This window comes from Strongylocentrotus purpuratus, unplaced genomic scaffold (assembly GCF_000002235.5).
Source record: "Strongylocentrotus purpuratus isolate Spur 01 unplaced genomic scaffold, Spur_5.0 spur5_scaffold_15, whole genome shotgun sequence".
NCBI lineage: Eukaryota > Metazoa > Echinodermata > Echinoidea > Camarodonta > Strongylocentrotidae > Strongylocentrotus > Strongylocentrotus purpuratus.
The window spans coordinates 19,823,433-19,850,235 of record NW_022145600.1 but is presented as its reverse complement, the minus strand read 5'-3'; the positions used below and the strand labels follow the sequence as shown (position 1 = coordinate 19,850,235).

Genomic DNA, 26,803 nt, shown 5'->3' with positions numbered 1-26,803 from the left:
ACAAATGCAAAATACAGCAATAAAATTGGTGTATAAAATGGTAGGGTACCCTTCAAATCAAATTGCTTGTGAGCAGGGTCCTTTTTGTTGAAAAAAAGGAATTCTTGGATGTCTTACCAGCCATACGTCATGAAGTCGGTCACCTTCCACCCCCCTTTAGTTGGATGAGGCTCAGAATCCTTGCTGAAGGTACTGAAGAACTCGTCATCAGAACTCTTGAGCAGTCCACCTATAAGAAGTAATTCAGTTTCAGGTTTATTTTCATTCCCAACACAACAATCAATACGAACACTAATTATGACAAGAAATTAATCTCAGAAATCAATGTACATTAATATAATGCATTTTGCAAATCATTCATTAAATTACGAAGGAGAATTTATATATTTGCTGTTAGTTATGGGTGTTTTTCGTTATAGATAAAAACTGTGGAAATGGAGGGAACCATTGTACTAGTTGTGATCTTCAGGAAAGAATTAATCCCCAATTATCTAGTCTCTTGAATATTAGTTTAACATCACTCCTCCCCCCCTTTCCTCGCTCTCTTTCTTTCAGTTTTTTTTTTCTCTCTCTCTCTCTCTCTCTTGCTTTCTCTCTTTCTCTTTCTCTCTCTCTCTCTCTCTTGCTTTCTCTCTTTCTCTTTCTCTCTCTCTCTCTCCTCTCCTCTCCTCTCACCTCTCTCTCTCTCTCCTCCCCTCTCCCTCACCTCTCCTCTCACCTCTCTCTCCCTCACCTCTCCTCTCACCTCTCTCTCACCTCACCTCTCTCTCTCCTCTTCTCTCACCTCTCTCTCCCTCACCTCTCCTCTCACCTCTCTCTCACCTCACCTCTCTCTCTCCTCTTCTCTCACCTCTCTCTCTCCTCCCCTCTCCCTCACCTCTCCTCTCACCTCTCTCTCCCTCACCTCTCCTCTCACCTCTCTCCCACCTCACCTCTCTCTCTCCTCTTCTCTCTCCTCTTCTCTCACCTCTCTCTCTCCTCCCCTCTCCCTCACATCTCCTCTCACCTCTCTCTCTCCTCCCCTCTCCCTCAACTCTCCTCTCACCTCACCTCCTCTCCTCTCCTCTCCTCTTCTCTCCTCTCCTCTCCTCTCCTCTCCTCTCCTCTCCTCTCCTCTTTCTCCTTCTCTCTTCTTTCCTTCCTCTCAATCACACACTCCCTACGTCTTTCAACCCTTCTTGCTACCTCTGAACCCATCCATTCAAAAACACATGTACCTGGGGAGCCTATGTAGAGGTGTTGGAGATCAGTAGCACCGAGTTTTCTCATGGTATATTCGACATGGCTGGAGGGTGACACGACATTTGCTCCTGCGACAATTGCTCCGGGCTTTATTTCGTCTAAGATGTAGGGTTAGGGTTAGGGTTTCAATAGGGTTTTATGTTAGGTTTAGGGTTAGGTTTAGGGTAGGGTATAGTGTTGAATCCAGGGTTGAAGTTAGCCATTCGATTAGTGTATGAAATTTACAGCGGAGCAATTGTCGCCGGAGCAAATGTCATGGACTCGGCTGGAGAGGTATTCAGCCAGCTTCCTCCCCCTACCCCTCTCTCTCTCTCTCTCTCTCTCTTTCTCTCTTCTCTCCTCTCCTCTCCTCTCCTCTCCTCTCCTCTCCTCTCCTCTCCTCGCCTCGCCTCGCCTCGCCTCGCCTCGCCTCTCCTCTCCTCTCCTCCCCTCTCCTCTTTCTCTTTCCTCCTTCTCTCTACTTTTCTACCTATCAGTCACGCACTCCCTCCATCTTTCAACCCTTCTTGCTACCTTTGAACCCATCCATTCAAGAGCATGTACCAGCATCTTCTTAAGATCCCCAAGACATGCGTAGCCTGTGGTGAAAGGGCTTTTTCAGCTGCAGTACCTTCTCTTTGGAATAATTTAACATTTAATTTGAGAATCATAACTTCCTTAGAGTCCTTTAAATCCAAGCTGAAATCTTATCTTTTTTAACAATACCTGTACTTGGCACTATGACACTCATCCAAACTCTCTCATTCTTTATTTTTTTCTTGTGCACCTCGGAATAGAATTGTCTAGATAGACGGCGCTATATAAATGCCTATTATTATTATTATTATTACCTGAGGAGCCTATGTAGAGGTGTTGGAGATCAGTAGCACCGAGTTTTCTCATGGTATATTCGACATGGCTGGAAAGGTATTCAGCCAGCTTCCTGGCCAGCAGACGCTCTAGGTGGACGACTCTCAGATCCGCTGCTCCAAAGTTGAGACTCCTCTGAGATTCTGGAAGATACACAACAACAAAATTGTCATGGCTATCTAGTAATACACACACACAGAATGATTACCAAGTCCCTAGGAGAGTACTTAAAGCCATTGGTCCCCTGGTTGCTTACTTACAAGCATACAATACTTTCTTTAATAGCAGTTGTGTAAAACAAACAAACATCTATGCAACAATAAAACCATATATGCATATTATGGTGTATCCCTGACTCCCAGTAGACAAAAAACAACAACATCTGTATTAAAAAAGGAAGATGGAGTTCCTTGATCCCTTCTGTGGAAAGACAGTTTTTGAGCAATATCATAAATTACCCTGTCAAAAGACATTTTGAGGGTTTCAATTTTCACGAAACAAATACGAAATCATTTATTACACTGCTAAATTGGCACACAGAATATTCTTGGGCATAAAATCCACAATGCATTTTACTGCTACTCGTCACTGTTTTCACGAAGTGACGGCAGGGCGCGACAAACCCGCTTGCCCGACGTCCCGGGGCAACCAAATTGAGCCGTCGGGCAAGTAAATCAAATTATCACTTGCCCGATTCGGGCAAGTGATACTTTTACAGTAATTTCCTAGTGTCCAAGAACTCTACCATTCACCCGTCAACTTCTTACCCGTCGTCAAAATCCAGAAGCAAAAAAGCGATCGTTCCGATTTCGAAAAAACTTCACAGACAGCTATAGCCAGCTCAGCTAGCTCAGCGCGCATGCAACAGTGACACTTCAAGCCATGAATGCCGCTCCGCCTCCACGCACGGCCGGCCGTGAGCTAGCTAGAGACAGCTAGCGCGATCGTACCAGCTGCGAGCTTATTCGCGCTCTCTCTCTCTAGCTCTGCAGGCCGCACCGACAGGCCTTTGCTATTCTCTGATTGCCGATTGGTTGAATCACGCCAAATATGACGTCATTATTCTAGGGAAATGAACACGTGCGAATCGGAATGGAATAAACAACAGGGATTTTCTAGTAAGTACAAAAAGTCAAATGTTTGATATTTATTCATAATGACTGTTAATGATTGTGAACATATTATTTAAAACTCGCTGCTCATATAAATCAGATGAATGTTTTTGTCTCGTTTTCAATTTATTACTGCGGTCTCAAGATCCGACCGAGCGAGTCATTTTGATAATAGTATCGAGACCCCCAGAATATAAGCCGTTGTTGTTTTGTTTTCATGGTTTTAGCGACGTTGTTTAGTCTAGTTTTCGCATACTTATCCGAGATTTATCGTAAAATATCTTCAATATTATTATTTAGTAAGAATTTACAAATTTTGGCATGATATTTATAGCAGTGAATGATGAAATAAAAATGTCCGTACTTAATTGTATCATATTTTTTACAACAGGGTCATTATGCTTTTTTACATGACTGAATATTAAAAACTTAAACCTGCTTGAACCATTCTACCTTGCCGAGATTCATGTGAATCTGATTATTTATGGAGAATCAATAAAATGCGTTTTTTAAACCTTCAACCATCCTTTGTTGACCATTTTCTTTGACATATTAGGTTATTATTCAGTACAGTTACACTGTACATGTATGTGCATTAATTTGCTATCTAAAACACTAACTTATCATTACGAGATAATAAATGCTTTAACCTCGAGTCCTTTTTCGCTTTAAAGTTTTGGGCAAGTGGAAATATTGTTTGGGCAAGTAAATTGAAAACCCACTTGCCCGACAGGGCAAGTGGTGAAAAAAATTCTTGTAGCACCCTGGACGGTAGTGAAAAAAAAATTGCATTCACTTTGCGTTACGATTTTCCTCACTACCGTCACTTCGTGAAAACAAGGACGTACTGGTTAAGAAGGCAAAATCTTACAATTTTTAGTTCTAAATATGCTTTACAGCATCAAAATTTTGGGGATGGGATTGGCCCTCAACAGCATGGAAGGGGTTCGGATTTTGTATCTTTTGATTAAAAGATGTCTAGATAGAATTCATGAAGGAAACACTAAAGATGGGTTCTACAACACATGTCTTCTCATCGGGGAAGGGACATTAAAAGCGAACCCTATAACCAGTGTAACTCTACATTATAATCTCACAAAAACAATGAACAACAATATGAAAGAGGCTTTTTATCATTACCTTTCAGCCTCATCTCCAGGACTTTGATCCACGTAGCTCTCAGATGGAGGACGACCGGTAGAATGTCCTCTGCAGCCTCGGAATCAGCAAAGCAGAACTCTAACCATTCATCTACAATCAGCCTGATCAACAGAGTTAGAAAAAGATGTTTAAAGGCATCATTTAACAATGTTAAATCTGAGATGCATGGCCCAACGTGTTATCAGTGTCTGTGATTTGGTGTAATATTGAAGTCCTAAAAAAATTGCGCTTCAAAATGATCAAGAAGTGCCTCAAAAAAGTAAAAATCTTTGAGTGACCGGTTTTACCATACTCGTTTTCCCCAATAGACTATAGTGTTATGAAAACTGTTAGGAAAACAGATTTTTTAATTTCGATTTCCAATCATAAATATCTTGATATTCAGACAGGCAATCGGCTTGTAAAAGTCATGGGGTTCCTGACTGACCTAAAGGTTTAAAATTATCATTTCACATCAAGAACTATGCCCTAGTCTCTTGAAGAGTCTTTGGGTGAGGGGAATGTAAGATAATGATTTTACCATATTGGGGGGGGGGGGGGGGGGGGGGGGGAATGGGTGGAAAATGCAGAGCACCACATAAAGTCTTTTTGTCATAAAACTGAAGGCTAATCCAGGTGATTGACAAGACCTGGTATTGGGTAAACACCTGAATGGTGTTGAATTCCCCGTGATAGCCCACTACTATGTGTCTCTAAGAACTATACTTCAACAGCAGAACTCTAGCAGCTCTTCTCCTATAAGTCTATTTACAATAAAATCATATGTATGATTATAAATACAACTCATATTCTTTACAAATGATTGATCTAACACATCACATGCAATTCATAAATCGAGACTATGCCCGACATAGCAACATACAAATACTATTGAGTGTAACGTCTAACATAGCAACAATGAATTTATAAAATGTTCAATAGAAAAAAAGTTTGTGAATTAGCAAACCTTTTACGATACTATAGGCAGAAAACCCTTGATACTGACATGGGTAGTTCTACATCTTCTCTAGATATAGCTTCTAACTGAAGGTAAAATTGTATGTAACGATCAAGAGATGTAATGGTTGATTTGAAATCAACACTTCTCACCAAATAATAATCATAATAATAATAATCTCTTGTTTTGACCGAACCTAATGTGGTATACTCTTCACATTTTTGCATCTTATAACACAGAGTTAAATGAATACATGCATGACCTTTGTTGATTGCGAATGCCATTTATTTGCACTATTGAGTGACCGCCTGGCTTTTTTTTCTTCTTTGGGAATAACATATATAAAATGAGCTATAAAGGGTACATGAGCATTTGTCTACATTAAACTAACTTCTTGTAATGGCCAAAATTAAACTGATTGAATCTTGGCGCAGCATAAAACGTACAACCATTCGGTACAATGGTCTGAAAATCAGACTATTACTTACTGGCTCTATAGGTCCTAAGTCGATTTGACAACTAATAGACGTTATTGTCACACTTAAAGACATTTTCAAGCCCCCTTTTTTTTGGGGGGGGGGAAGTTCTAAATTAATATTATCTTTCAAATGCTGTTGGAATTTAACCTTTTCATTCTTTTGGCCTGCAAATGGGGCATAGTACCTTTAAGAAGTGGTCAAAGTCAATTTTGTATGCACTTGTGACATCACATTAACTTGATTACTGAAAGAATCATAATACCTAGTGCATTGTTGGTTTGTATCCAGACTCCTGGCATAGAGCAACATGGTTTGTAAGGCGGGTACTCTCATAGTATTCATCAAGTAGGGCTTGTTGGTTTCCAGTAGAGACCTGATTTAGGAGTAGAAGGAATAAAGATGATAAACTTCATATCAATTTTCTTCAGAAATTAGTGAGGCGTACTAGTTTAGTAGTCGCAAAGAAAAATATATCAGTCTTAAATTTGATTTTACCACTATTGTTTCTACATGAAAAAGATATGATTGGAAAGGTAAATAATTGCAGTGCAAAGAAAATATTCAACACTCTATAGGTTTGGAAGAGTTCAAAGATATCTTGACAGTTGTAAAAATAAATATATTATACATTTGTATTACAAAGCTTGTACTACTTAGCAAATTAGACAGACCAACATAAATCTTTAACAACATTTGACATAACTTTTTTTTTTCACTTAACATTTATGATAAAAATAGCTCTTTGTTACAATTCAAAGCAAAATGCCAAATACCAATTTTTATTTAACATGCCTGAGTCCCAATATCGATTCTAGTTCTACTTTATTATGCAAATCCATTCTCTGATGTGAGCGTAAATCATGAGCTTATACTTACACGTAAGAAAGAAGTTGATGTTTGGCACTCAGCGCCCCTCTCTTTCCAGTTGTTTCCTCTGGTAGCGTGTCCCCATCTGGAGGTTCCAGTACGTCAGGGTTAGTAGCAAAGATTCCAGTGGGGTGAAGAACGACAAATGGCTTGGCCTGTATGTAATGTCAATGTATTTAACAATTTATGGGTGATCCCATTGGTAGTAGCAGACTACTGTTCACCCTTTCAGGACAGGATTTATTTTTAAGGTTGAATTGTTCACATATTGAATACCTCAACATGTTGCTAATCTAAGGATTTTATAGCTTATTTTTCTTTTCAAAATCCTGGCATCAAACACAATATACTATAGTCATAAAACAAAAAATGGATGTAGTGTGTGCAGACATTTTTGCCCTTCCTACTCACACATCTGGCATATTTATTTAGGGCTGTGAATCAAAAGTAAATGAGGAATGTTAATGTGGATGATTATTGCAATTCAGGTGTTCAATGTTTTATTTAACCAAAAGGATACGATTTCATGTGCATACATAGATTTCAGCCGTTTTTTCCAGATTTTAACCCTAGGTATCTAAAATTTAACAAATATTCAGGTGGGTACAGTGAGACAAATGGCATTCATACTTGATGAATAACCTTACACTTGCCTACATACCTTTGTATGGAAGACCTGATCGGATTCCTTTCGGTACGAGTTACAGTCATCAGCAATGGCAAGTTGAGGATAAAGCCCGCTGCACAGTATCACCTTCAACAGGTTGATCTCTCGGTTCAACAGACTCCGGTTCATGTTAGACTTGGCCTAATTAAATGGGAATATGTGTAGATTTCAATTACATTGCAATGTTGCTAATGTTCCAAACTCATGAAGGTGAAGCTTTTGTATAAAGACCATGCAATTACAGTGCAGTCTGTATATCAGTGCTTTTGCTATGAATTCAACCCCCCCCCCCCCCACACACACACATGTACATAGATCAGATTTATTGAATAGCTAATTTCCCCACCCACAAATATTTGCCTCTTTCAGAACCTAATAATCAATCTCCATGAAATTATCAACACATAATCAAGAACATGTGCCTTGATCTAGCAGTACCGTCAGTGGTACATTCAGCTCCCTGCCTTGTCTTCTAACTGACGGAATCCGGATCGAAGCTGAGTCATGCCTTTGTGATGGTGACGTAAAAGGTAGGTCCCCATTGTAAAAATCATATCTGATTGACATAAATCTGTTAAGAACAAAACAATTACATACATAACTTGACAACTATTCTATGCCATTTCAATAGACCACTTTTTTAATGTAATCAAACTTTAATGCATAAACCTTTGATAAGTGCCTTGTTACAAGTTATTTTATTTACCTGATATGAATACCGGTAATTGTATTTCAATAGTCACAATGCGAATTGCAGTCATTAGTTGTTGCTAGGTAGGACAAACGTAATGGCTTGTCCTACCTAACAACACGTAAAATATGAAATTTGCATTCCGACTATTGAAATACAATCATTTGTAGCAGGTGAATGACATAATTTGTAACGAGGCACTCAAAGATTTGTGCATTAAACTTTATTACATTACGAAAATGGCTAATTGATAAACTCTGAAATCAATGTCTTCTCACCTCCATCTCTGTCACATCATGAGACAGCTTGAACTGGATATCTTGGAGCTTAGAAGCATCATCATCACTTTCTTCATCTTCATCACTGTCATCAAAATCCTGCAAATCAAAAAGATATATCATCAAAATTACTATTTTTCCCCCCTAATAATAAGCAATGCATACCTTTCTAATGAATATTAATTCTTCTACATAACTCATATTGTACACCAAGTACAGAAGTACTTGATATTTAAATCAAAGGGAAAACCAAAAAGAGAGAAAAAAAGGCTTTAAATTTTTTTCACACGAACAGAGTTTCAGGCTGACATCAATTGCTTAAAAACCAGCGACTCCATTGACTCTTTCTTCAGAATAATAATAATATTCCATTCTTGTATAGCTCATATCACATGATAACGTCCCTGTGTGCTTCCAAAGAGCTTTGGAATTATTACCTTAGCTTTAGAATCAGGAGTGTATTCTTAAAATGCAACCAAAAAAAAAGACAGACGGCAAGTGTCATCTTCAAAATGAAATTTACTCAATACACATCTTTCGATTCTAAGAAGAGCATCTAGACTGATTTAAAGTGTATGTTTTCATTGAGTATACTGTACTGTTTGGCCAACAGAGGGTGCTCACCGACTTCAAGATACCCAACAAAACACAACAACTTCATAGAAGGCTTTACATGTCTGCATCTCATAATATACAGATCATGATAAGGGGTGTATGTTCCGTGTGCACACCTACATTTTCACCTTTTTTCACCTCCACTTGTTTAACACTTGGCTTTCACACAACTATGGCCAATGAATAGTGATGTGAGAACCCTCTTTACAATTGATACCCCCCTCCCCCATCTAGAAAATGGATAGAGCCCTGTTTAGAACCTCTTCTCAAGCAATCCTATAACTTGTAGCACTCACCTCGTTCTCTAGTTTGAGAAGTTTCCTTTTTTTGGATGAATTCTGAGTCTTCCTCTTCAGCTCTCTCAACCTCTTTCTCTCTCGATTCCTAGACTGGCGCTCCAGGCTGCTGTACTCTCGCCTCGCATCTTTCATACCAAGAAGATTGTTAGTCTAGAAAAATAACAATGATACACATTTTACATATACCAAATCATTACAAGAACTACATAAAACAGTCCATTTAGGGACAATCATTCCACATTTTGTGGTTAGGATCAATAAATTTTTATTCAGAGCCCCTAATAGAGCAAAAATTTCTGCGAACACTGCATCAATTTTTCTTGCATGACAAACAGCCTTTTCACACACAGCTAAAATTCATCGTATCTAAAGATGATTAGAATCACTCAACAGTTTTAAACATGTTTATAGACAAAATTTCCCAGTGTGAACATCGTTTATACGATGTTGGGATAGATACGAAGTCGCGATCCATACGCCCCTAAAAGCAGGCTGCAGATACGAAGTTCGTATCTAGAGAGCTTGACATTTTGTGTGTGAAAGGAAATTCGTGTTTAAACGTGTTTAAACTGGATGGAGCGTGCGCTTTGATTGATATGACATGACCTTCAATGCGCAATGGCACTACTGCGCATTTTACGAGCAGTAGTTAATCACGAAACTATGAACGATCGCAACGAAATTTCTGTGTGTGAAAGGCTCGTGATTAGTTTAAACACGTTTCAAACACGTTTATACTAATCATGTTTATATAATTTTAGCTGTGTGTGAAAAGGCTGCATATTGCGTTAGATGCCAGAATTTAAAAAGGAACATAAGCTGTAAACCCTTTAAATTGGCAGCGCATTGAGTGGTTCTGAATCATTATTTTCAATAAAAATTGGCAATTTCCCCCAATTTTTTGACAGTCTGTACACAAAGATATGGTTTTTAGTGACATTACATTTTATTAGAATAATAAAATAAAAGAAAGACATTATTGTTGCCAATTTGAAGAACATGTTATCAATTTAACCCTTAAAATAAAGCCTGTCCTGGAAGGGTTTAGTAAGTAAATAAATGAGAAATCAGTTGGTAATATCAATCCATTAGCAGAGTGAGGAGAGGAAAACAATTCTTGTCATATTGAAAATACAATGACAATTTTTAAAAATATAAAAAAAATTGCATTTTTTGGAATTTTGGTATGATATGCATTCCCCCACCCCCCCCCCCCCCCCCCCCAAAAAAAAAATAATAATAATAATTAATTAATGCTACAATGTACATGTATCTTAGGCTTAGTATTTAGCATGTTCAACTACAATATTAGCAATGGTTCTTACATCTAAGAGTTCTTTGAATTGTTTCTTGAGTTTGGACATCTCATAGAACCTCTGCTCCTCTAATCCTCTCCTCTTACACCATTTACGAGATGATGAACCTCCGGATGCTTTCATCTGTAGAAGACAAATAATCAAGAAATACATCAAAGGATATTGAATAGAATTGAATTAGAATTGTCACATTTTCCAATTATAATACAGAATAGACATGTGGAATAGAGAGCAGAATAGAATATGGGGAGCAGAAACCGTGAAAGGTTGAGGTGATGAAAGGATAAACCTGTACTAACTAAACTCCTTTTTTAAAGTTTTTCAATTGACATTTGAGCATTGTTTCTATATTATCATATTTGATGTTGGTATCACTGAAAAGCCTGTTTATTCCCCTTTACAATGATATCCCATTTGAAATGATTATTTAATCATGGAATGTGCAACACATCCGAATATGAGAAAAAGTTTAAAAATGAAATGTTACAAAATGCATTCTTATTTCTTTACAACAATTAATCCTCCAGACAACTGGATAATTCCCTCTTGACAACAAAACTGCATTTTGCAACATTTTAATTGGCCTGGTTCTTGAGAAAGATGAATATGAATATATCATGGACAGAAAAGATAACAAATGAAAAAATGTTCAGAAAAACAAGTGTAAAACCATCACTCATCAACAAAAGAAGAAAGAGGCAAATGCAATGTGTTGGTCATATATACAGAAAAGGTAATCTAGGAAAATCAGTATTAACAGGAAAGATTGCTGGAAAGAGAAACAAGGAAAGGTAGCGCCTCACAAATTTGCAGAGCCTGGACACATAGGCAACCAATAATGAAATCAGCAATACCAGCTTAAGTATAGCAGATATCAGATAGAAATGGAGGACCATGACTGCACTAGATGATGATGATGATGATGATGATAAACTGATTAATTGAATTAGTTATGCTATGGTCACAAAGGTTCGTACGAACGATAATTTCGTACGAATCTCCGTTTTTCCATTGTCTTCCCGAATTTCTTCCCGAATTTCATTGTCTGAAAATCGTTCGTACACCGTTTGTAGCATAATGGCAATTGTGACCGAGGCTTAACATACCTGTATCCATTCATCATATGCATTGAGTAGAGTGAAGGGATCGCCGTGATCTGACTCTAAGGATTTTCTGGCACTCTGTTTGAAAATAAACAAAATCCCAATTATGTACAAATAATATTTTTTTCTCAATCAGAACAAATTCCTACAGCTTTTACAGATTTAGTAATATGAAGACAAGGAGTTACAATGAACTTATGATATTCTAAAGTCTCATCTACATCCATAAGCCAACACTTGGCACACATTCACTTTAGACCAAGACATCAACAAATGAGAAAATACTGTAATTTTACTTAAAATACATTTTTTAAACATTTCTCCTAGCTGGAATAAAAAAAGGCATTCTATGACCAAGCATCTACAAAAATAATTTAAAGTTAATGTCCATCATCTGTCATTTCTCTCTGGACACCATTAAGGTACAATTTACATATTAGTAATTTTTTTAATAAGATATTTGCCAAAAGGAATATGTTTCCTTTAACCGAATCGTTTACACTGACAACAGGTAATGTCTCTTTTTTTTTTAATTCACAAAAATTTAACATATTGTGAGGAAAACAAATATTTTAACAAAATCAGCATACATCAGAAGATTTTATAAAGTTTATTGATGGATTCATACTCACCATAGCATCATGATCTCTATGAGCTCTGCTTGTGAATGGGGATTGTACACTGAGAGCAGCAGCTATTGATAACACAGGATCAATCATCTGTAAGAAGAATAATGTTAATAACTATCCCTAAAACTTAAACAGTGTGCATCATCAAACAGTTTTAAGCATTTACTCTCATGCAGAAGCTTTAAATTGACTACTACACTTTTTTATGTTTGTAACTACCATTGTTTTATACATTTATTTTGTTAGTGTTTGCATTTTGTCATCTATCTATATGTTTCTGTAACTTTTTGATAATCCAACCACTCCACAATTTCCTTTAAGGAAGTTTCCATTTTATTGTCTTATCCATATTTGTAAGAAATATTTTTTTGCACTTTTTGACTTTGCACATATTTATGAAAGGGAAGAATAAATTCAATTCACTTCAATTCATTTGATAACTTGCTCCTACATAAATAATTGGAATAATTATTTAATTCCATGTTTTATCACCTGGGCCCTGTTTCATCAAACTTGTTATCAATATTAAACACGTTACAAGCTACTGTTATAAGCTACTGAAATCATGGTATCTGATTGGCTGCGAGCAAATTTGTCATAGAAATTTAGCATTTGTTATAGATAACAAGTTTTATGAAACAGGCCCCAGGTCAAGGCAGTCAACAATACACACATACACACCATTCCCAGGCATTTATAATCCCCAAAATACCTTAAAGATGGTTCCCATGATAAGCATCTTGCCGATGACGACATCCACAGGTAGCTGTGACAGCATACGACCAACAGGGGTAAGTTTCTCCTTCTCAGAAAGGGCTCCTTGCTCCTTCAGAAATGTGATTGAGTTCTCGATGCTGTTTGCAGGAGGGGCCTCGATGAATGGAAACCTGGGAAAATTGAATTTAACAAATCATTCATTATAGCAATGAGAAGAATTCAAGAGAGGTTCAAGTGTCTGCATCTCAAAGAAGGCTCCTTGCTCCTTCAAAATCATGAAGGAGTTTTCTACGACTGAGGCAGGAAGGGCCTCGATACAAGGAAACCTAGGAAAATTATATTCAACAAATTATCCATTTGGACAAAGGGATGACAAATATTTATAAAATGATTCTAATAAAGTAACTAATTTCTGTATTAAACACATTTGTTCAATTTTAGTTTTCAATATCACTTGGATGGTGAAATAAAGAAATTTCAAAAAGTAAGAAGTCTTTAAAAATGACTGACAAACTCTATAAAGTATATCTACATTTCTGTAAACTGTACAAATAGCTTAAAAACTCTAAAAAAAACTCTAAAACTTGAAAACTCTAATATAATAATTTCAAATATAACTTTTGACAACCTTCATACACTGCACAACAAATAACTTGACTCTTTCTTCAATTAAGCAAGTATCTTCTTTTTCAGTCCAAACATGGAATCATTTTCAAGTTTTTATTGAAAATACTCCTTCACTCTTCATTATTTGACACCGACCTGAATTCCTCTGTGTTTACAAATTAAGTGTTAATTTCACAGGCTACTCAGAAATACCTTACTTGTCAATTTAATCCTGCTTGAAAGTGAATTTCACTGTTTGATTGACAGGTGGAATGTGGTATTAGGATCAGCTTGTTGATTTCATGGCATTTAAATTCACTGTTTGTACTTTACACTCTGTTCTTTGTGTTTATGTACATAACAAGATTCCATCATTGTGCTGATTTTGTCCTGTCAACCCTAATACGACAAAATTTCTCTCTCTCTCTCTCTCTATCTCAAAAGCGATTTCACCCTTAACTGATTAATGTATGGATAATCTATAACTTACATATTTTTCCATGGCATGGAAAGTCAGTTGCAAAAAAAACAAACACTTAACTTGAACTCTTAAATCCTCATTGATAAAGCTAATTCATGGACAAATACCACTATAAATTACTTCTTTGGAAAAATACCCAAACGTGTAACTCGCTATCTAGGATTTTCAGATGCAGTGTCACCATCTGAAGTAGTAGAAGTGATTCAAATTTACTTTTATATAACAGATCAAGATACATACATTGCCGGTATATCTGTATGAATGACTATTTATGGGATTGATAATGAAGAATTAAAATAACTCACTCTCTAGGTCTTTTAAGACCCAATGCTACCATCTGAAGCAGAAGGGAATCTAGAGGAACTCTTTGTATCTCTGGCGTGGAGTAGGCTTGAAAAGCATCGTAGTCATCCTCGCCGTAAAGTCTGAAACACACCCCAGGTCCCGTACGCCCTAAGAAGACAAACAGGGAAAAAGATTATGATTTTAAGCAAACAATGACAAAATGGATGATTATATTAATATAATTGGGACAAATGACAGGCATGGTGAGAGAAAATCCATCATATATAGGGAGAGCCACAGTGGTGTCTATTTTCTGAGTGACATCATTTTGTATGCCGTTTGACCTTTAAATCAATACATGAAATTGGGTATTTGTTAGCAAGTATTCTTTTAACTGAGAAAGTGTCATGGGATACTGTACTCAATCTTTTGTAACATGGGCATGAGTGTGCAATATAAAAACCTTTCCTGCATGCTAAATTGCTTACAAAAGTGAATAGGACTGCGCATATTTAATGTTTGCATTGTCTTAGCCAAGCATATCTGACGCGAATGCAAGTTATCGAGAGGGCTCGACTCCAAAGGAGCAAGGAATGAGAAAGCAAATACATTGTTTAATAGTCCATGATTATTGTGCCAAAACTACGAAATTTCAAATGACTAGGAAGTGTACATTGTCTTTCACTTTCCCAGTTTTGGTATTAAAGACATTCCACATCAAATGACATACCTGCTCGACCTTTGCGCTGTTCGGAGCTGGCTCGACTGATCCAAAATTCTTGCAGCTGCTGCATCTTAGCCTGTGAGTTGTAGTTCATCTCTTTAACCTGTATCATATAGGTTAAGGGTAATTAGAGTTATAATCTGGATCTGGATTTATAGCGATAAATACGAAATACCGTCTCTAAGCGCTTTATAGATATTATAACCTTGGTTATCGAATTCATTCATGCACAATGAGCACCATCTCCACTCCCAAAGCAAATGGTACTTTTGGAGTCACCGAGGCCCAAAGGTTAACCAGTACCTCGATTAGAAGGCATGGTATATTTGTTTTATATCCTGCATCAAAAAAAAAAAAAAAAAAAAAAAAAATTAAAAATCATTTTTTGGAAGAAAAAAATTTAGAACAAAAAAATGTCAACTTTTATCTAAAAAGATTTAAAATATTTTGTTTTCATTAAATTAAGATTTGAAAAAAAAAATTGATTCAATTAAAAAAAAAATTAACATTTTTTTTTTCAACTCACAAATAGTATACCAAAATATTACTCTCATATAGTACTTTCTAAAAATAGGTCAAATATTTCTGGTCATGTGACGAGCTCTCAACCAATCAAAAGCCAACAAATTTTTGATGCAGGATATAAAAACTAATATTTGATATCTATGTAAGTGACACCTTGCAATAAATTTGTATATTAATAATGAGTATATCTACTGTGAAATTTCTGTCATAATACCACTCGAGGCACTAATACAACTCAAGGCACTAATTTTTCTATCCCGGGAAGGTACCACATCTACTTTGTGAGTTTTTTGTCCATGGATGTTAAACCCTTCAAATTCCCTGGTAAATAAAGATCCTCATCAAATATTGAATCTAGTCATTAATATTACACACGTTAAAATACAGTATAATTAGAATTCAAGCATACACTCATTATTCATATTCAAATAGTCAATGATAAATGGGAGATGTTCATTCATTCCAATATTTAATAATAACTATATAAATGCCTATTGATCAGCATATGCTACCATACAATAGGGAAGAAAATCACACAAAATGAGAAAATATAGTGAATGAAAATGGCTTGTGTGACTGTACCTTTCCTGAATCAACGATGAATCGAACGCCATCGATTGTCACAGAAGTCTCCGCAATGTTTGTTGATACGATGCACTTTCTCACTCCCTCTGGTGATATGTCAAAGGCCTAAATCAACCATATAAAACATACAATACTAACGACTAATCCACAGTAGAATCGGAATAACCTAGGAAATTAAATGCATCATGAATAAATTTCCTTGTATTGCTGTACAGATTTTCCAAGTATCTTTAACTAAATGCCTTAAGGAAAATATATTTGTACAATGCACATGCGTACATAAATTTTGATGTGCTATACAGCATTTACAAACTCGAAACAAAATTGTTGAGTTGTGCATATCTTATAGAATAGTGTCCATTCCAGAACAGAAAAAATAAGATTAGTTCACACAGGTTTCTGTTAGAAAAACTTTGTCTTTATAAATACAGTTTCTTACTATAATCTAAAAAAGGGCTTCTCAAAGTCCGGAACGTGGTCCGCATCCAAAAACTGAGTAATGTTAGTGTCATTTCCGACTTTCCAGCAATTAACAGAAATGTTAGAGGTTCTACTTCAGTTGATATATACAAATGATTGGAAGAATTTTTGCAAGGTTGGCAACCCATGTTGGAAATCACATCTGGACCTTCAAGGATAAAGTTTGAGAACCCCTGATCTAAACTGTTAAAAGTTTATTAAAACCTATAAATGTTGTCAGGGCTATATGCTTTTTGAACATTGCATGTAAATGCTGCTTTTCATCAAGTAATTCAATAATCAAGTCTACAAACTGACCTTATCTTGCTCAGCGACCGAGAGCGAGCTGTGAAGCGGAAGAACAATCCATCGGTTGGTTTGGCTGGCGTACATCTTAGCTGCCTCTACTACACTTGAGATCTCAGACACACCACTCAGAAAGACTAGTAGATCTCCCCTCTCAGAGTCTGGGTACTTGTGGTCTATGCGCTGCATGATACGGAGATAGGGTCGGGCATCCAGTCTCTCTGACTTGCTGCCCTGCTCCTGTTAACATGTCAGAAGTGTAACCAATAATTAGTTTGAATAGAAATATATATATACAGTCAAACCTGCTTTAGTGACCTGTCTACAAAGACCACATATTTTGTTTCCCTTGAAAAATGGTTTCTCATTGAAACATGTACTAAAGGAACCTGTCTCCAAAGACAGCCTGTCTACAAATACCACTTTTTATGTTTCCCTTGGGTGTTCTTTATAGACAGGTTTCACTGTATATATAAGAAAGTCTAGATTTCTGCTCAGAACTTGAGAAAGTTAGGCCATAGGGCTTTGTTAAAAAATGATTTTATTTGACTTTGTAAGGGGGAAAACATCTCCCAGTAATGCTGTGTTTATAACTTTATGACATTCTCTACACTATCAGCATCAAGCAAATTTGTAATGCAATTTTATGGCATTGATTAATCTTTGATTAAAAGGTTAATTTAATGCCTTTAATACTCTTTCATGTTATATTTCCATCGGTCTCTTTCTTTCACATCTATCACTTCTTTATAAATCTCAATTTACATGTCTTGATTATGATTTTGACATGACTTATATTGTCAACAAATATGAAATACTTACTGATTCTTTGATAGGCACATATTCAACTTGTATAGGATACAACCTTCCTGGCACCTGTGAAAATAGACAAAAACAGCAGTAAACCATTAAAATGAATGCTGCATATAAAGGTTCAATAATATATTTATCACCTCCATCCAAATCTTAGCCAACATTTAAAAGACAATCTTTCAATATATTGCACTTTCCATCTTTTTCAAAATGATCCTATGAAATATATGATAGAGCATGAAAAAATCACTACAAATACAATGACTGTCGCAAGAATAAAACTTTGTTATGACATATGGACCATAACAAAATGCCTACAAACATTTGGTGTAAGGGCCCAATTTCATCAAGGGGTTGCCGCCTCTCGCCAAAATATCAATCTTCCAGTTTCTAAATTTTGCAACCCTAACCCTTTATCTAAATCTTGACACTTCATTGACAATGTAATTGCATCATTAAAATTTGTACAAAATAATCTATGAAGAATGTAAAGAGATCTTCGCACTTCCTGGATATGAGATGGTAGCTGCTCAAACATATTGTCAGACAAAATAATTGTTGTATTGAACACCTGCATATATGCCCAAAAATTCATGTCATGATTTGTTGCATCAATAAATGTTAAGATCCCCTTTAAAATGTTGGGAGCCCAAACAATTTGATGGCAAAAATTTCACTAAAATTATATCATAATGTGGAATAGCATGTCAAATTAAGACACATTACTGCAAGAGTTTTCAAACAAACGTGTTTGAAGTTGAATATTGATGACAGAATACAAAAAAAATATTTTTTGCGTACAACAGAATACCCAATTTATGTATCCTTTTTTCAGTATCTGTCTTCAAACACATTTTTGGGTGAGAAATCTTCGTAGAAGTGTGTTTTAATTGACATGCTCTTCGACATTATGATACAATTTAAGTGAAATTTTGCCATCAATTTGTTTGCGAAAATTGGGGCTCCCAACACTTTAGAGGGGCTTTAAAGTGGAGGGAAAAAAATAAGTGGCACTTTTTAGATTAATTACCTGAATGACAGGTGCATCTTTGAAATAATTTGAGAAGAGATTGATATTGATGGTAGCCGACATGAGAACCAGCTTGAGATCATCCCTCTGCTCCATCATGCACCGGAGGACACCAAGGAGGAAGTCACCATGGAGATGACGCTCGTGGACTTCATCCAAGATGAGCACACTGTACTGTGAGAGCACCGGATCCAACTGAAGCTGACGAAGGAGGAGTCCTAGGGTTAGATGTTCAAGGAAGAGAAGTAGAAAAGCTGAACTGTTTTATTTGTTGAAAAATGAAACCCTTGACAACTAGATATGTTTGAGTCTATATCTTTGGTGCAATTTGTACTTGAGACAAAGATCAACCACGGCAGTCCACTGTTAGGTCAACGAGTTGACTAAAGCAGACAAACAGTTAACAGGAATCAGTCACCTGAAAAAATCATTTGAGTACAGCCATTTTGCAAAAAGAATTCATCTATACAAATTACCTGCCAATTCTATTTTAGGTAAGCAGTTAAGGATTCCATGAATTCACTAAAGCAGACAAAAAGTTAACAGGAACCAATCATCTGAAAAGTCATTTGAGTACAGCCATTTTTCAAAATGAATTCATCTATAACAATTACCTGCCAATTATATAGGTTATCAGCTATTCCATGAATTCACTAAAGCAGACAAAAAGTTAACAAGTATCGGTCACCTGAAAAATCATTTGAGTACAGCTATTATGCAAAAAGAATTCATCTGAAAACGATTACCTGCTATTCTATAGGTTAGCAGATGAGGAGCATGAAGAAAATTAAGGAAGTGATAAAACCCTGTGCATAGAATTAAAGTCGGTTTCCATTCCATAAGCCCTGTTCTAATCACACTTGCATTAACAAGAAATGCTTGACAAACAGGATGTCTGACATATCTTCAATAAGGAAGAGAAGTCATCTCAAATGTGATCTGGGCCCCATCTTATCAAAAGTTGCGATTAACCCAAATCAGTCGCAAGTTTGCAGTCCCCTATCTCTTATGTACATAGTTGTGATTAATATCAACTCTTTATAAGACGTGGTCCTGGTATCCAACTTCAGATTTGTACTTATAGAAGGTCCCAAAAGCAACCCTCTTCGCCTATGAGTTACGAGAAATGCTTAAAGATAAAGTTGAGTTCCGGTCATGTGATGGCATTGCGAAAGAAACGTTGTGGAATTGATCAGAAAAGATTAATCATCTAGCATATAAGTATTGGTATGTATTGCAAGGTTCTGGAATCATCAAAATGATAAGAAATTTGGCCCAGTATTGGTAAAGTTATAAGCACTGTACACAGAAAATGTATATGGGACTACACAAACATGTGGCATAAAATCTGTTCTGATGTTTATGATGTTACATGCCATATTTAGAGTATTGAGGCATTTGAAGAGCCATGCTTTTCAGGGAAAATTCCAAGAACTCTTCCCAGAACTAAACCTTGTTTTTAAAGCATCAAGACTTCAGAAGATTTAACTTACCTTCAGTGAGGAAGAGAAGTTTGGTGGCCTGAGTCTTGGTCGTCTCAAACCTAATCTGGTATCCGACCTGGGAGCCGTATTCATGGAGGGTCTCGTACCCGACCCTCTTTGCTAATGAGATACAGGCAATACGTCTGGGTTGGGTCACAGCAACAGAGTCAAAGCCTGCACTCATTAGGTACTGAGGTACCTAGTCAGTCAGGAGAAAATTCATTGAATTGATAGAATTTTGCATTTCTTTCAAAGTCATGCACAACATATATTACTGATGCAAACTATTAATAAATACAGTTCACAACTTAATTATTCATACCTCTCTTTTTTTCTTTTTTTTTTCTTTTTTGTAACTCAAGAATGAAGGGTGTACTTATGAGGGGCCTCATTTATAAGCACAAGTTGCTTGTTAGGGGTTTCTGGCCTTTGTATTCTGTATTTATGATATGTACTTGAAATTGTTATGATGCCAAACAAATTGAATTGAATTGAACTGACCTGTGTAGACTTGCCACATCCTGTGTCTCCTGCAACTATCACAACACTGTTCTTGCGGACAGCTTCAACGATTGTTTCTCTGTACTTGGCTATGGGAAGGTTACACTGATCCTTGCGTAACTTCACCACCTTGTTGAACTGAGAACAACAAAGAAACAAAAAAACATAATCGATTAAAAACTGTGTTAATAATAATAATAATACAAATACTAGTGGAATCTTGCATATTCCTCATGTCTGGCACATTGTCACTCCTGGCGCTCCATTTATTACCCCAGCTTTAGCACAGCTGCCATAACAGCACTTGAGCATCTTTGAGGAAATAATTACTGTCAGGTGCCCATTTACCTCACCTGGGTGGAGTGTGGCAAATGTAGATTAATGTCTTGCCAAAGGACGTTTAGTGAGCACTGCAACTGAGATTCAAACCCTGTACCTTGTGGTTCACAGTCCGAAGACTTGTCCACTGGATCACAACACCTCTACCTCACAACACCTCAGTGTAGCATAAATAAGCTTTCAAAGTGACTCAATACATCTGAAAACGATCAAAAATTTGTTACAGAATATATATTATAACAGATACAGGGTTAGGACTTATTCATTTAACAACTTAATTATTTATACCCCTTGTAAGTTTTTTTTTCTTCATAACTCAAGAATGATACGTGGACTTGTTGAATTAGGGCCTTTGTTGAATCCTTTTAGAATAATTTAGTTGTTAACTGAATGTTACAACACTAACAAAAAAAGCAGTAAAACACATTTGATCATAAAAAATGCTACCGGATGCCCCTTTCACATAAACCCATCATGTATGTCCAATTCTCCTCTTACCTGTTGTTTCTGATTGAAGCCCAAGTAGAGCAGAAGCACTTTCTTGAATTCCAAGACTCTTTCCGATGTCAACTCATCTTTTTCTTCTACAAACAAAATAGAGACAAAACATCATTGATGTTGTTATTGTTGCTTGATGTGCAATTTTGGATGTAGATGAGTACTTACTTAGATAAATCATTGTCAACTGTGTCCTAATAAAATAGATGTTGGTATAAAGGTATAGTTAGAATTTGAATTTCTAGATTGTAACTAAAAAGATTTCCTATTTTTGATATGCATCACCAAGACAACAAAATAAGCCACAATGTAGAACTACAATAACAAACTACAAATGTACATTCTTCAATTTTACATTCATAACATATCTACTGTTTTTGTTGATGAACATTAATTCAATTCCATCACCCTTAAGGTTTCAAACACCGAACTACAGAGAGAGCAAAATTAATTCTACAAGCCACCTACTTCTTCTACTACATCTGTCACGAGGGGTAGGGATTCTTTTTTTAAATCCCATTTGCAACAAGATGGGACTTTATATTACAGTCAAACACAAAAAGTTGTCAACGTAGACAGGTGGTCTTTCTAGACAGGTTCCTTTAGTACATGTTCCAATGAGAAACCATTTTCAAGGGAAACAAAAAATGTGGTCTTTGTAGACAGGTTCCTTTAGTACATGATTCAATGAGAAACCATTTTCAAGGGAAACTAAAAATGTTACCTTTGTAGACAGGTTCCTTTAGTACATGTTCCAATGAGAAACCATTTTCAAGGGAAACAAAAAATGTGGTCTTTGTAGACAGGTTTCTTTAGTACATGTTTCAATGAGAAGCCCTTTTCAAAGGAAACAAAAAATGTGGTCTTTGTAGACAGGTGGTCACTACAGCAGGTTTAACTGTACCTCCACTTGCTGTCACGTGACTGTAGGATTTCAAGGTGTGCTTGCTGGGGACAGTCATCTCTAGGTTGATGCTGTGTCTTTTGTCAAAGGTCCGTGGAAGTTTCAGCTTCCCAGTCTTGGCATGCTTGTCCTCTTCTGTTTTTTTGGCTATCAATGAAAAAAAATAAGTTGGATAAACTTAATATCCCACCTCATGCCCATGTCCGTACCAGCAGATTCATATGGTGATTGAAAGTTCATTTGATATCATATATATATCATTTCAGTAAATAATTTTAATTCAGATAGAAATGTTAGTATCCTGTTTATGCTCAATGGATATGAATGTAACTATAGAATTTGAAAAAGAAATTGATAATTTCTTGTTACACGGCTACAGAAATGGTAAAGTAACCCTAATAATGCTATTGGTGGTTTAAACTGTCCAAATGTTGATACCAAGTCAATTATTTTATGCTGTATTTTCTTTTTAAAACTCAAAATAAGTTCTGAAGTTCTTATATTGGAATGTTTATATCAAGATGAACAAACAAAAAGGAAAAAGAAAATAAAGGTGCCACGATTGTAATTTTCTATGAAATAATTTCTGTAATACATTTGAAATTTTTATTGTCACGGTTAAGTGTTATATTTCACATTCTAGTTAACAAGGAATATGACATGACCTCTAAAACGAATTGAAGTGATAGTTAATATGATCAATTATGAATCAGATGACTTGAACAGCTGACTTGAAAACATATTCTTTTACCTTTATGACTACCTAATCTTGCTTGTTTTTTGCTCTGGAATGACTGGTATCGCTCAAAAAAGGACCAAAAGTCACCATAATCAGAACTCCCCCTAATTTGATAATAAAAACAAACAAGCATATTTAAATATATACATTTAATAATAATAATAATAATAATAGCAAATACAAACAATGCTTATCGAACGCTTACCACCAAAGTTTTTAAGCGCTATGGTGGATTCATAAAAATATTTGGAGTCAATTAAACATTCTCTATATTGCCATATTGTATTCTTAATTTTGTTTGGAACATTTTAAGAAACAGCAGAATACACAAATATTTTTGGAAAGACTTAATCAAGGAAATACAACAAAAGTGAAGCTAATCACACCATAGCCCTTACAAAATATAGATCAGAGATTTGTTTGTGATTTGCTGGTAGACAAATTTATATTGATTTCCCTAAGAAAAGATATATACAGACACAAACATGATGAATATCAGGAATATCTACCTTTTTAGGACACCATCATCATCAAAGAAGAGTTTATCCAACTCATAGCGGTGACGATCCCAGTCGAATGACCATGCAACTGAAGAAGTCTCTGTTTCTGGCTTTCCTTGTTCCTCAGATCTCTGTTTGTCTGTTCGTTTCATCTCCTCCTGATAAGAAAGAAGTAGATTAGTTTGGGTCCAGTGGACAAGTCACCAGACTGTGGATCGTAAGGAATGGAGTTTACATCTTTTCCACAGTACTTTTATTCTATAGCTAAAAGCCAAAATCCAGTGTAAACATTTTTTAAAGGTCTTTAGAAGAGCTGCATATGGAGGTTTTACTATGTGATATGTGCTATAGAAGAAGTAATTATTATAATTTATATTTTTTTTTAATTCCATCCAATTACACTGAATCTTTATCAACAAATGACAGATTTACAATTAAAATAAATGAAATTCAAAGGAATATTTTCAAATTTTTATATGATGGATTAAATCATTCCACGAGTAAACAGGGGGCGGGGGGACAAAGCAGTATGAGGAAAACTCTTCAAAGCGCCTCAAAGCCATGTGATATATTCAGAGGTGTCAAAGAGGGATGTGTCCTAGCCCCAACCTTGTTCGGCATATATTCTTCTCCCAGCTTCTCAAATGTGCTTTTGGTCCATCAAACGGAGGACATCTATTTCCATGTAAGGTCAGATGGCCACCTGTTCAACCTCACAGACCTCAGCACTGCAGCAGCACACCATCTACACATTCCTAGAGCAATCTATCTTTGGCCTTTTCTGACTGATGGAGGCCTACCTAGCTATAAAATTTGTTTACATCTAAAGATTATAATGAAGTTCTGAATAGAATGTAAAACCTGTCTGATTGCAATTTGTAATTATTTGAATGTAGGCCTTCACAACTCTTACCCGTACCTGTGTCCGATCTTGATGTTCCAAATTCTGATTTGATGAACTGCCAGTGAAAGCAGATGACGCTCGTAAACCAGTAGAGATAACAGTACCACCACTATTAGAAGTACTTGTGTCTCTCTCCTTTTGTAATTTTTCAGCATCCTTAATATCATCTGATGTGTAACCATAGAAATTCCAAGATGGCTTCCGTACATGTAGATCCGAGAATCGACTAGGCCTTCTTTCACGGTGGCGCTCTGGACTGCTCCTGGAAGAGGATTTTATCTTGTTTCTTGTTCCATCTTCCCTCTCTTTACGATATTCATGCTTAGTGTCATCATAGCGTGAACTACTTTCATCATATCTGTGCCTGTGATTAGAGTCACGTCGTCTTGAAGAAGAGTCATGTCTTTCGTAATCCTCTCTTTGAGAACGTTCTGAATATGAACTCCTTTCTCTGTGACTCTCGTGATGCGATTTTCTTTCATCCCTCCTTTCATGATGACGGCGGGAATGATCTGATGAACGTCGGTAACGGTCCTCGTCACTTCTGTCACGTGGCATTTTACCTAAGACATTGAAAAATGATGTAGGATATCCGTTTTAAATTCATGTATGATTATTTTTTCAAACTAAGCTTCCATGGCTATGTTATTCAAATAGAAATTAAGGTGCTGTATCTAAAAAGTCAACACTCTGTTCCCTCTGCAGGCGAACCATTTACCTCAAGTTTTCAGTTTAAACTTTGTAACTTTTTCTTTTTCACTTTGGAGCAGGAATATTACTTATATTACTATTTGCAATGAGAGAACAGCATGGACTTTAAAGTTTCAACCCTGAGTAATTTCAGTGTAATTTCACACTTCTGGCCAACTTTAAAAAGAAAATTTTTCTGTTTTAACTGTTGGTTACAACTGTTAATCACATGATGAAGATACTCACAATGGTGATGCTTCTACTAAATCAAGGAGTAACAGTATTCATTTATGGAGATTATCGTTATAATTCATCAAAACCAACATCAACATCATCAACATCATCATCATCATCACCGGCTCCTCTTTTTGTCATCTTTTAACAGTTTTAAGTTCTTCAATCTTTAATGTCATAATTTTTCTTCTTTAGATGTTGTTGTTGATTACGTCAATGATATTTTGATAACTTTTCTTGACCACCCCAGCAACATGCAGTGGTCAATGCAATGCTAATGCATCATCATCATCATCATCAAGTACGGGTAGAAGGCGTTGGCCTGTAATTCCCGGTCACTGCATATCGACTCGAGATTAGAACAAACTAAACTGAAATTTGAAAATTAAACAAAAAAGGCAGCAGTCTAAACTTCAAATTAAACTCTAAAGTTATCATATTTCTTGATCTATAGGTCTACAGACTAACAGAAATAGTATATAAATTCTCTAAGAGAAGTACCGAAAATCACATCCGTCTAGAAGGGGTCAGTAGACGTATTTCTTGTTTGTTTAATAAATTGTTACATATTCAATTTGGACCCTCTGTCGCTTTTTGAAATACAAGACGCAGATCTAAACGTGTGGGACCAAAATTGAAAGCCCATTTACTTTGTAGTCGTGTTCTCCGTCTAAAATCAGGGGCTTTTGTTTCCAAAATAGCTAACATCTCCAATCACATTATAATAATGCTACATATGTACTGTATCAACACTAGTCGTCAAAATAAATAAAAATATAAGCGCTCAAAAGAAATATTTTACCTGTTTACACGCTAGTCGACTACAGTAGATAGTCTTTATGCCAGACATTCACTTGTCCACATACATATCTGTCAGTTTAACGTAGTCCTAGTGCACAATTTGAATTATAGCTCTGCAGTTTGAGGAGAAAACAACAAGCGATATCTCACAACTAGCTGCTTGTCTCAAAACTCAAATCCAAATTAAACTTAACGGTATGAGCTTTGAGACTACAAATAAGTTTCTATTCATTCTTCATCCTGAAAATTGGCAGAATATATAAAGTTATCTAATATATATCTTACACTTTATTCTCTCTCTTTTTTTTTCAGTTTAAACTTTTGTAGTTTGGTTTACAATTCATTCTAACATAAACTTTAATAAAATGATATGATTATCAATTTTTTAAATATAAGGTTTACCCATTATATTTTTACTATTCTAGCATATTTC

General features: G+C 36.0%; 1 protein-coding gene across 1 annotated transcript; it reads right to left on the bottom strand.

Moving 5' to 3' along the window:
• Positions 1-113: 113 nt before the first annotated feature.
• LOC579417 (probable ATP-dependent RNA helicase DHX34) lies at positions 114-26,460 on the bottom strand. Its single transcript, XM_030985786.1, has 26 exons — positions 26,372-26,460; positions 24,661-25,208; positions 23,751-23,899; positions 23,254-23,345; positions 22,503-22,649; positions 21,599-21,684; positions 20,762-20,899; positions 20,270-20,459; positions 18,777-18,994; positions 17,756-17,809; positions 16,946-17,173; positions 16,166-16,273; positions 15,065-15,161; positions 14,355-14,502; positions 12,958-13,132; positions 12,249-12,335; positions 11,620-11,694; positions 10,523-10,636; positions 9,195-9,347; positions 8,284-8,382; positions 7,309-7,455; positions 6,657-6,802; positions 6,043-6,153; positions 4,344-4,465; positions 2,073-2,234; positions 114-229 (listed from the first exon to the last, which is right to left on the bottom strand). The coding sequence occupies exons 2-26, from the start codon at positions 25,201-25,203 to the stop codon at positions 114-116; spliced, it is 3,705 nt and encodes a 1,234-aa protein (XP_030841646.1). The 5' UTR covers positions 25,204-25,208; positions 26,372-26,460.
• Between the last annotated feature and the right edge of the window lie 343 nt (positions 26,461-26,803).

Bases quoted from the DNA above. Each gene is read 5' to 3' on its own strand.
- LOC579417 (XM_030985786.1), bottom strand. From the start codon at position 25,203: ATGCCACGTGACAGAAGTGACGAGGACCGTTACCGACGTTCATCAGAT. The intron at 23,900-24,660 runs GTACGGGTAAGA...CTTTCTTATCAG, and splicing joins AACATCAAGATCGGACACAG to GAGGAGATGAAACGAACAGA. The intron at 8,383-9,194 runs GTGAGTGCTACA...TTTGATTTGCAG, and splicing joins TTCTCAAACTAGAGAACGAG to GATTTTGATGACAGTGATGA.